Source organism: Halyomorpha halys, unplaced genomic scaffold (assembly GCF_000696795.3).
Source record: "Halyomorpha halys isolate HHAL.00 unplaced genomic scaffold, Hhal_1.1 Scaffold218.1, whole genome shotgun sequence".
Classification (NCBI taxonomy): domain Eukaryota; kingdom Metazoa; phylum Arthropoda; class Insecta; order Hemiptera; family Pentatomidae; genus Halyomorpha; species Halyomorpha halys.
Window position 1 is genome coordinate 316,975 of NW_027109445.1, and position 12,091 is coordinate 329,065.

At 27.7% G+C, this 12,091-nt stretch overlaps 1 protein-coding gene across 2 annotated transcripts; it reads right to left on the minus strand.

Moving 5' to 3' along the window:
* Positions 1 to 3,639: 3,639 nt before the first annotated feature.
* LOC106679782 (uncharacterized) lies at positions 3,640 to 11,628 on the minus strand. Of its 2 annotated transcripts, none has more exons than XM_014419123.3 (9): positions 11,511 to 11,628; positions 7,165 to 7,224; positions 6,772 to 6,862; positions 5,111 to 5,145; positions 4,989 to 5,027; positions 4,804 to 4,915; positions 4,561 to 4,640; positions 3,832 to 3,859; positions 3,640 to 3,759 (listed from the first exon to the last, which is right to left on the minus strand). In XM_014419123.3, exons 1-9 carry the CDS (start codon positions 11,568 to 11,570, stop codon positions 3,650 to 3,652), a joined length of 615 nt encoding a protein of 204 aa, XP_014274609.1. In that variant the 5' UTR covers positions 11,571 to 11,628; the 3' UTR covers positions 3,640 to 3,649. The 2 variants fall into 2 exon arrangements, with proteins under 2 accessions (XP_014274609.1, XP_066903717.1); XM_067047616.1 differs by lacking the exon at positions 11,511 to 11,628 and adding an exon at positions 9,283 to 9,327.
* Positions 11,629 to 12,091: the final 463 nt, after the last annotated feature.

The window sequence follows — 12,091 nt, forward strand, 5'->3', positions numbered from 1 at the left end:
AACCGTATAAAGAATGGGACCTAAGATACTACCTTGAGGAACACCGACGGACTGAGAAAAGAGATATGAGTAGGCTAGGTTATGATTTACTTTAAAGGTTCTATCAGTGAGGAGGAGCGGATTATAAGGAAATATGTTGGGGGTAGGAATTGACGAATTTTATAGAGCAGACCTGGATGCCAGACTCGATCAAAAGCTTAAATAAATTTTAAATATCATTTTGTAAATAGGTTGTGTAGTTGATTTGTAAATAGGATAAGGGTTTTTTTAAGAACTTAAGAGACGGAACTGAACGGGTCTCAGGTTCAATCAGATTGAGTTGAGTAAATACTAACTTATCTAAATAATTTTTGAAAATAAGAAATTAGAAAGATGACAGTCACAATGAGTGAGCTTACCAAAGTTTTAAATAATCGTTATTTAATAATAAAAAGCAAAATATGGAACAAATTTTTAATAAATGATAATTAAATTAAAAATAATATTTATATTTGCCGAATTTTGAATTAATAAACACATATTTTATTAAAAATCATTTACTGTAATAAGTATATAATCAACTCAAAGAGAGCATCCCAAATGTAATACCGGAAGAAATCGTGGATCAAAAATTTTAAGTTTGTTAACAATCTAAGTTGGAATTGTTTGAAACAATTAGGGAAGAGTGAGCCTTATTTTTGGAGTGGACATAGTCCTCCTTGTCGCCCTAAATTGGAGTTGATATGTTTGTATTGGTTCGTTCAAGGGAAGAACCCATAATGTGAAGTACCTGAGATTCATTTAGCACAAGAACCGTAGATGTATTCAATCCCGGTTTTGTGACGATAACAAACTTTTTCAAAGATTTTACAGAATTATAGGGATTTTGCGACCACAGAATAAACAACATATGGAAATGGTCATGAAAATATGTAAAGTTGCAGACATTAATCCAAAATGTGTAGTACTAATTATTTGATGATATTGTAAAGGATGTTTTGAATTATTTGAATTAGATCCTAGACTTCATTGACAACATAAAATACATATAAATAAATAAATTAACGAACTTGAACAGTGAGGTTGTAAAAGCTAGTGTGAATTGAGAGTGTCATGGTAATCACTAGGCAACTATATGATACTCAGATAACGTTTCCGCTCCAAAATTTACATCCTGATTTATTGCTAATAATTTAGTAGATTTATTTCGTTATAGCGAGTACTTATTAATAATGTAGAATTAAATTTTCATTGGCTAACGAAGAGTCTTTACAAGGAAACGTCATTGATAAATAATTAAAGGTTTATTTTACGTTCGGGATGTTGACGGTATTGTTGCGTTAAACCATTAAAGTTTATGACCGTTTAATATTTCAAGACAATGGTATCATTATCTCTTATGCTATGTAATGTATTATCTAAGATGAAAGGGAATAAACTCAGGAATATCCGTACCTATGTTGGACATTAATTTTGTGAACTGTAAAAAAATTCTTTTACTGTTTTCTTACAATCTCTACAGGAATTGCATCACGGAAGGATTGCAAATTATGGAAGTTACAGACTATGAGCGGTTGCTCCAAAGTATTGTCCAGGATGAAAAAAAATCATAGAGTAAAAATGTAAGAAATTATCTGTTGCTTAAGCTAAGAAAATTCCTGAATTTCTTTCGATGGGAGAAGAACCAAAGGGAGAAAAATGTTTTCAATTTTTTTTTTTACCAAGAACAATTAGGTCAAATATATAAAATTCATAATCAGCACTCTGAAAAACACAAATGAGTAAATTTTCAAAACTTTTCCAAGACTTTTCACCTAGATCTCATTTTGATCCCTAGTTGACTGAATTCTATTATTATAATGTGGCCTATAAGTTAATTATGTAAAAGAGTTGGATGATACGATAAGAGTGACTGTTGTCAGAATTATGATGCGTATGAAGTAGCCTTGGGATTCCATCTCTACACGACAGTTACTAATATCCATTTATTATTCATTATACGATCAGTGGTTAGTAGTACTATTTTCATTATAAGACACTATTTATGAAAGCTGGAAATTTTAATAATAATTCGATTGTTCTAAGTATGCGGACTCTTTTAGAATAAGCGGTTAATCGACAATAATTTTTTTTTAAGCATTAACAGATACAGCATAATGTAGACGAAGTATATTATAAGACAGAAAAGTATGGGACTTCACCGACGAAGTCTTTAGTGTCCTTGGATATTAGAAAATATTTGGTGTATCAATTCTTACGACTTTTCTCTCACCAATTCGTGTGTTAAGTTCGGTACAGAAATTGCTTGTTGTTTATCCTCTAATATTAATAATTTTTTTTAGGGATTATGGAGACATGTTCCTACACATAATCATACATTGGAACATTGTTTGAGTTTTTGAAAAACTAAATATGGTTACAAAGTCCAACTCGCCGAATCGTATATAATATTGATCCGATTTCGATGAAAAGCCCTAAAAAATGAAGTAGTTTCAGATTTCAATTTCCAGTAAGAATCTATCATCAAAATTTCATTCATTGGTTTTTTTTCCAAGTTGTCTTTTCTTTGTATATTAAGCTGTTGAGGTGAAAATAATCTTCGTTGTAGAATAATATCAGTATTCTAAAATTACTTGTACAGCGTTTCGGGGAGTTACAATATCTTCTAGTACATTTATTTCTACAATGGTAACATTTATTAACAATTTACGTATATAATTAAAAAATATATTTAATTTTACCTTATAATAAAATATATTCATCTCCTTTTCGAAATTTTGTCTTTATAGTTACATCTTTAAAGGAGGGGATGACATAACCCTACTCTCCCACAAGGCAAAAGCGAAACTAAGGCTCCACCCACGAAAGGAAGGTTTACATTGAGGTAGACAGGAATGTCCGCCATTGTAATCTAAAGTGAAACAGAAGGCAGCTAGTGATTGGTTCATACTCTTCTCCTACTCTTCTAACACGCCCCTGAAATGAACATAAGGCCCTCCTTTTTGGCTTCAGTTTTTCTGCCAGGTTACCACCTCCATTATACTCCTTCCTCTGAGAATTATACTCTAAAATAGTTGTCATGATGATGTAGTTTCAATTAAGAACCTGAATTATGAGGATAGATTCTTACAGTAAATTTAATTCTGAAAGTATTTTGTTCTTTAGAGTCTTTGATTTTCTGCACCTTTTGCACGTAGAGGGTTTAAAACATAGTAAACAATTGTAAACGGTATACTATGATTTACCTGTGTGGAATCAAAAAAGTTCTGGGTATGACTTTACCTTAAAAGTTAATTTACTATCAGAATCATTAAAAAAAAAAAAAAAAAGTTCTCCAATTTTTCATTGGAAATTTTAGAGTTAGGTGTGCTCGGGTGGAAGTGGAAAAGAGTATATAATCAACAATACTCTCAAAAGATAGATCAATTGCCATTCGGGAGATGAATCTGTATAGTTGGAAGAGACCCTGTGTACATATTTTATATTTATATAAAAAAATCCATATAGCTATAAATATATAATTACTATATATATATAAATATATAATATATAATTACTGATTTTTCATACATCCTAAATTTGTAAGGAATATTTTTTTTATTTTTTTCATAAACATTAAAATTAATAAGAAAAGGTATTTTTATAATGTTAGTACCACAATTGAAAATTTTCATTCAGTTTTATTGCTTTTTACATCTGGTTCCAAGTCAAATATTTGAAATAATGGTGTTCTTTTTGGACAATTTTCTAAAACTGATTTGTATTTGTTGCATTCATCACCTAAAAAAGGAGAATTATGTAGAAAATAGGAAAAAGTAAATTTTGCTTTTGGCCAATATTTTTATAACTTACTATTTTTCCAAACTTCAGGAGGACAGTTCTGGAACAAACATATTTAGAATTAGTTTATACATCAGAGTAATATTCATTTATATTATTTTTTAAATTCGAATTTCGAATGTTACACAAACTCATGAAATGCAAATATGTAATTAATGAACATCTGACTATCCTCTTCATTATTCTCTTTAGATACTATTCATTTAATGTTTTGGTCTTTTGATGTAAAAGACCAAAAAATTAAGGTCATGAATTTCGAACTCTCTGACAGAATTTTGTAATTATTTATAAAATATATAAAGGATGTAAATTCTTAGGGTTATTTGTGTATTTAGAGCTTTTTTATTTTTATAAATAAAAAATAATTAAGACTCATAATTCGACTTGATTGCAAATGCTTTCAAAATTCTCTTAGCTCTAATTGGCCTCTCAGCAAACTTTGCAGACCATTAAAATTCAAAAAGCTTCAATTGGACAACTATGTATGAAATATATATATATTTTTTCTCAACTTAAGACTGTAAGTTTCTGCTAATGTGATATGTACGATGTATGTATTTTTTTTATAGTTTTCATTATTAACTGAAACTATTGAAAAAATAACCTTTTTAGAAAGATCTCAGAATTGATGGGATAATCTTTAAATCCACAAAATAACTCTTTAATGTGAATACACGAATAAATATCTCATAAAATGTTTTATAAAAGCTATTTTTACTGAAACATCTAAAAAGTACAGACCAAAATTTTTTCTCGAAGCACACAAAGGAAAAATTGTAGCGATCCACTTTTGCATTGAGATGATTTCTTTCTGGTATAATCTAAAAAAAAAAAAATGTGATAAACTAATAACAGACAATAAATGCAAATAATTTTATTAATTTTTTTTATTACAGTTACTTATTACAATCAGTTGTGTGAAAGTACAGATTAAAAATGTATTAAAATATCAAAATAGTTTTATGCCATAAATATTAACAATACCTTCTTCAACACAATGCTTTATCTTATTAATTTCTAAATTTGCAAAGTCTGGTTTTAATTCCTGTGTAATGTTTGTTAGAATTTCTTCATAAATAACTTTGTTTTCTCCATTCTAGAAATTAAATTTGGATTAACTAAAATTTATTGAAATTATTTAATATGGTCACTTGTTTAATGTTCCTTACCAATAGATGAATGGTTTTAAATAAGCATTCTAAAAAGCACTGGAAAAAAATATATAATTAAAATTTTTAATTATTACAATTACCTATTAGAATAAGAAACACAAAATATATATTTAACATACTTCCACTGCACTTTCAAATTCTTCATATGATGAAGCTGGAAATAAACAAGGATAAGTCACTTTAACTAATTTTATTGACATCTTATATTAAATTGCTAAGAGATAAAATGTTTATACATAGTGCGGTACAGTACTTTCTTATTTTAACTATTATATTTGTTATGTTGGAAACAAGTACTCATGTCAAATTTATATCTGTTTTCTACTTATTTAAGAGAACAATATATGTAAATAAACACATCTTATTATAAATTGCTAAGAGAAAATGCAATGATAAAATTGCTAAGCAAAAAGTACCAGTAAATTAATTATAATAAAAATGGAATGAACTAAAGAGAATCCTGCTGATGAAAATTAACAAAAGGTTTCATAAAAAAAGAAAATATCGAACCAATGGGCCAGAAGAATCTGAATTTGAAGTTTCAACTTGGAACTTAACACTAAATAATAATAATAGTAATTTATTTTGTGTTTAATTCTATCCTTTTTGTTATATAACCTGTAATCATTTATCCCTACATGGAAACAAGCTTCTTTAACAAACCAAAAAAATTGAAGACTTTGGAATATTTTAAATAGTATAATCAATGTACATAATAAAAGTAGTTGTGTATTCATGAACAATTTAACATTAGGTTAGAACTAGAGGATTTAAACCACAAAACCTTGACTACAAGTCAAACTGTTGTGTTTGTTGGTATATTAGAGGCTCAAGGCTATGCGGTTGTAATCTTTCAATTTTGTGTTAAAAAAATAATTTATTTCTTGTTCAGAGCTTTTGTTATTTTATGTGAACAATATTTACATTAATATTTGCATAATGAGTGGGTAAAACTAGTTAAATAGAGTAAAGAAACATTATGTATCAACAATTAAAATTATATAGCTCAAATGTGTAGTGTGGAAACAAAGGTTTTTATTGAAGTTAAACTCCTGTCTGTCTCTTTCTTCTTAAACGTGCATTATTTCTGGATGTGTGATATATACAACATGTACAAAAAAATTAATGAATGTTCACACCATATATATATATTACGGATCTAGGAAGATGATCTGGGTGTGGTCAGTGAAGATTATATAAGTAAAACTAATTGTTTATTTGTGGTAAATGTGGGCATTATTAATACTTTTGCACCTCCTTATTACCATATCCTCCTTTCCGCATATGTTTGCATCCTTCTTTATTTGTCCATAAATGAATTAACTAATGGTTATTATTATTTTTAGATTCTATAAAATATTCTTTAGGTTTATATAATTTGATTTTTATATTTTGTAATCTTTAGTTATATATCTGAAGATATTTCATTAAAACGTATATATTGTTTTCTTTCTTATATTTCCCATGATATTTATTCTCATTATTTACATTTACAAATTTGATTTATTATAATAATTTTTGTAATCATATATCTTTTGTAGTGTTTGTCATCTCCTTATGTTACTGATTTGTTACTTTTTGTTATTGTTGTTATCTTATTTTTATATAGTCCTGGTATAAACCTAAAATATAGCCCGAAACATTGACACAAATAGATAATAAATTTTACTTATGATTTATGTTATCTTCTTCAACAATACCCTCCTGCCTCATCCAACTAAGTTCTAATATTAAATCTGCGATCAACTACATTCACACCTTATTAATCAACAAATCTTACCTTTTGCTTCGGATAATATTTTAACGCATTCCTGATTCACAACAGGATTGGTAAGTGATACACTACTGCTGGAGGTGCAGCAATCTGTATTCTTTAAAAGTAATAATAAAGAAAATATTAGCTACAACTATAGAAAATCAAGATCTTTTTTTGGGATCAGTTGAGGTGATAAAAAAAATAAAAAACCGATAATGGGCTTTTAATTATTAGAAAAAATATATATCAATTTCCGTCGACATTAGAATCACAATTAATCAAAATATAATGGTGTTTTGATTTTTGAAATATATCAATCAGTTCAAATTTATCATTAAATTGATTTATCATTTTTGTTTTTAAACATATATTTTTTGCTAAATCAAATGATATCAGGAATCAAATGTTAATTTCTACCTTAAGATGAATTGGTACACTACAGTCTTCAGTTTCTGTAGGAGCGGCTAGTACTCTTGCCTAAAACGTCAATAATAAATATTAATAAAGAATAGCTATTAATAAGTCAATACACATTAATGTTAATAAATGTTTTCTTATGAATACAAAATTAAAAAAAGAAAATGCACTAAGAATCAAGATCTAGTTCGATTAATAGATATTGCAGAATGAAGATTTTCCTAAAATAATATATATTATAATTATAATTTAATAAAATAAATTAATTAAATTTTTATTCAGTTGTACACTATAGCATTCTGGATAAATACAACTATTTTAGTTTAGATTTATAAGTGAAGTATATTGGGTGTTTTGAAACAATAACACAAAAAATGTGAGTTTTTACTCTTGTTTTAATACCCTTATTTTAACCACTGCATACAAGTAAATTTATATTTAAATTTAAAACGGTCACAGAAAGTCATTTAATTAAATAATGTATATATTTAAGTGACATCTCAGTGGGATTAATGTCTAAATTATAGAAGTTGTATGAAGGGTATGTTCAGGAAAGAAAAGCAAGCACATTATACCTTGTGGTTGTGATAAAGTTTTAACAAATAGTGACTGTGATAAATGATTTTAATTTTGGTTTTAATGTAAATATTGACTAATTAGAAATTGATGTTTTAACCTGGGCAGAATAGCCTGCATGGAGATGAGTTTTTAAATCATATAGTTCCAAAAATTGTATTAAGATTGTCCCTGAGGATGGCCGATTGGCCGAAACGTCGTACTTATAAGAAAAATAAAATGTATTGAGACTAAAATGGATAGAAATTAAATTATTTATTTAAAAAAAATTAACCAGTCTCAATAAAGTGTTTAAGATTATAAATTAAATAAAATATAATGTTTATAATTTCTTCATGTTAACAACCTAATTTCATAAATTGAATACATTTCTATACTTCATCCATGGATATAAACATATCTCTACCATAAATAAATCCCTATTAAATTTGCGCATCTGAAGCAATCCTATTTGTGTCTAAAATTTGGTATAAGTGAGGGTAAATTATGGTAAAATTTCGTTTTCATGATCATATGTTTTTGGTTGGGTTTTATCACCATTAAATTGAGATAGGAGGTTGAAAATTTGTAAGTGTGTATTTAGTTGGTGTTTCAAAACTTTCATTTTGAGAGGTTTTGCACATCTTTATAACCTCCAAAGTGGGTTAGAGTGTTGACAATTTATATATGGAATGAGTTAATGTTAGAGAGGTGCCTTTTGGGGTTTTCGACAGTTCCCTCTATATCACACCATTTTTCTTTTGGAATTCTTAAGAAACTGTGAAAAAATGACTACTTCTGTTTTTCAAACCAAAATGGTGTGAAACAACGGCCTCAGTAATAGATCCCTGCAACGCATGTTCTATTTGTTTTTTTTTTTTTTTTTAATAAGAGTAAATAATTGATTAACTGGAATAAGATATATTCCACAGAGTTATGCTATTCTAAAACTTGAAAAAATGTTCTCCTTAGTTTTAATAAGTAGTAAAACCAAAGAAAACAAAAATCATTTACAAAACACAAATGTCATTATACAAGGTATCTATTATTGATCGTGGTGATATTAAAACAATTATTTCCAAGGACGTTAACAACTAGATGTGCCCAAGGTGAAGATACTTCTATCCTTGAATTGCAAAAGTATAGAACAGAAAAATATATCCATAATTATAAAAAATACTTTTAATATTTATTCTTTTATAATATGGATAATGAATGACGTAGTGTTATATTTTGCCATCGCGAAAATAAGGAAGGAAGTATGTGCCAGGAGGTCTGACAAAAAAAAGATGAGATCATGATAAACCTTGTATTGTGCTCTAACGTTGGAGCATACTAATGAATTTTTATTCTCAATTAGGTTTGAATAATCATATAGAATAATTTTAAATTTTAATCATAGTAATAATTTATATTCGTGATTATGGTGAATATAAGAAGCTTTATTTGGTTGTAAAGGCAAAGGACTTGAAATTTGAAGTAAATGAATAATAAAAATGGTACTACATTACAAAACAAGCTCCAACGTTGTGAACTTTAAAACAAACTAATACAGAAACTTACAACTGACTTCCGTGAAAATGTCGTCTTCATATTGTATCTATCCACGGCCCACAATATCTAATCTGCCAATGGAAACTATAAACCGTTTCGAGAAAGGTGGTCTATGATGACTATAAGATCTGGGAGATGTCAAAAATAATTTCCTAAATTATTGTAAATGTTAAAATAAATTGAACGAAAAATATTTTTCAAAGCATAGCTAGTAATAAGAGTGGCTTCATACAAGGATAAAATTTCTATCTGACCCAAGTTAGGCCATGACAGACTTGTTACTGAAAATTTGTCAAAACACGGGTGTTTGAAAAGTTACGTATTTTCAAATGGAAATCCCAAAATATAAATTGTTTTTTGACTATTTTTTAAATAGTGTTAAAATTAAGAAATTAAATTTTAAAACTTTTGTTTATTTTGTAAACCCATCCATTTTTCATATAATTTAGTTTAAAGTTTAAAAATGTACAAACACTTACTTTTTCAGCTGCCATATTGAAACCGGTCCGAAAATCTGCTTTATACACTTTTTTGGACACAAACTGCACCGTTTTTCCGTATTTAAAATATCTAGTTTTTACTTTGAAATGTTTTTAGTAAAAAACTTAAACCCATGTTTATTAAATGTTGTGAAATATTTTTAATCGAATTATTTTTACCAAATAGTTGCAGAGAGTTCAGAGATACCCAGTCTGTACTGTATTCATATTAATGGAATTATCAACGGTTATTTATGAGAAAAAGTATTTTTTTATAATTTAAAATGTCCTTACCTTAATAGGAATTGGATGCGGCGAAGGAGTCCGTGAGAAAATTTTCTTGGGAATCTCTGCCATAAACAATTATTGAACAAATCTTTCACCATATTATGGATCTAACGTGACATAACACAGTCTTAATTAGATACTCTCTACCTAAATATACTTACCCCATGAGTAGCATGTTTAGAATACAATTATTTTACTTCAGTTTTTCATTACTTTCACATCTATCTGTTTATCTCGTACCGAACAGTTGCAATCTTAAAGATAGCCTAATTACTAAATATAATTTTTTTCCTAGTATCTAATCGTAGGTAATTAGATAGATTATTTTTCTATTATTCCGTTACCTAGAATTGAATTTTATGGTGAAGATTTTAACGATGATTAGCGAAAACTTATCTGAATATGGACTAGTTATTATTATTTTAGGCTTGACATTTTTACAAATGATTATTTACACTTAACCAAAAACTTCATGGATTTGTTTTCATTAATTGTAATAATTCTCAAAGTCTTATAATGCATTAAACGAATATATATTCAATGTTGATAGATTCCGCCAGAAGTTGTAAGTGCATCCTAGCTTATTTCGTTCCAAAAAATCCTACCCCCCCTCCCCAAAAAAAAAAGAAGTTAGCCACTATGAAATGAAAAGCTATATTGAGCCTTCAAAAGGTATTTTATATTGAAAAAATAATCAGTAATTTTTTATTACTGTTATTTTTCCTTTATTTACATGGTGGGAGAAAAATGGACAATTTTACACGGATTTACCAATTATATCTTATATTAATGTGTGTCAAATAAAAATGGTTCATTAAATGATGTTAATACTTTATTATATGTACTTTTTGTTGTAAATCTTATTTTTTTTATTCATTTTATATAATATTTCATCATTTTTAATTCCTTCTTAGTCTACTTTATTCCAATATTATTATCTTACATTGTCAACGTATTTTTAGATGCTTTGTATCTTATTTAGCCATGATGAAGCACTGCAAAGTGGAACGAAACGTCGGTGAGAGACGAATATTTCAGCAAAAAAAAAATTTTTTTGACCGCCCCTGAACCATCTCCTTCATATTTAGTTACCGTTAATCATTTTATATATATGGAACTATTAATGATTCATACAGATTTAAATAATGTTAAATAAAAGTAGGATTCGTATGTTTCTAATATTATTTGATGTATAATATAATTTATGACAATAATAAAACAGTATAAATATAAATACGAATTTTTATGTGGTATTCAAATAAACCTTATATTTATGATTAAAAAATATTATGATACATCAAATGATTTTTGATAGTAGATGATATTTGTATTGCGAAGCACTAGGAAATATTATATGAGTTGACTTTGTGTATTTTATTACAACACACGACCTTGACAACCAAGGTGAAAAGGAGAGAAAACCCAAAGCGTATATATAACTTTCAATCAAATAAAATATATGTACATTACCTTCACTGAGAATGTAATAACAAAACATATGGTGTATATAAAGTTACAATGAGATCCCATCTCTACTAAGTGAGTACTGTGTCCATTCGGTGTATAGTCTATCTAAGTTGGTGGGGATAAGAACCACAATTATCATAACAGGACTCTGCATCGCTTATTGCAGCTCAAAACTTAAAAAATAAATACTCTCTAATTATGAGAGATTATTTTAGAATAACCGGTTATTTATCAACAACTACTGGAATTTTTAATTCGTGAGGCCATGAATTTGCTTATTTTTCACAAAGTTTTATTTTTTCAATAAATTATATCCTTGGAGAAGAGCTAAAAAATAAGTCTTGCGCTTTAATGCTGACAGGACAAAGAATTGCCACCAATTGAATTTTTAAATTTTTACTTTAGTGCTCAATGTCTTCAACATTTAACCGGGGATGTGAATATTCCAAACAAACTTAATAGTACAAGAGCCCAAGAGGAGAAAATAGGCAGTTATCTCACCCCAATTTTTGATTACTTTAATGAAAACTATGTATAATTACTAGTCAAAATTGATGAGTCTGCCAAGTATAGGTAGAGGGAAT

Bases quoted from the DNA above. Each gene is read 5' to 3' on its own strand.
- LOC106679782 (XM_014419123.3), bottom strand. From the start codon at position 11,570: ATGGGATCTCATTGTAACTTTATATACACCATATGTTTTGTTATTACA. The intron at 4,641-4,803 runs GTATTGTTAATA...TTTTTTTTTTAG, and splicing joins AAAGCATTGTGTTGAAGAAG to ATTATACCAGAAAGAAATCA. The intron at 3,860-4,560 runs GTCTGTACTTTT...TGTTTGTTCCAG, and splicing joins TGCTTCGAGAAAAAATTTTG to AACTGTCCTCCTGAAGTTTG.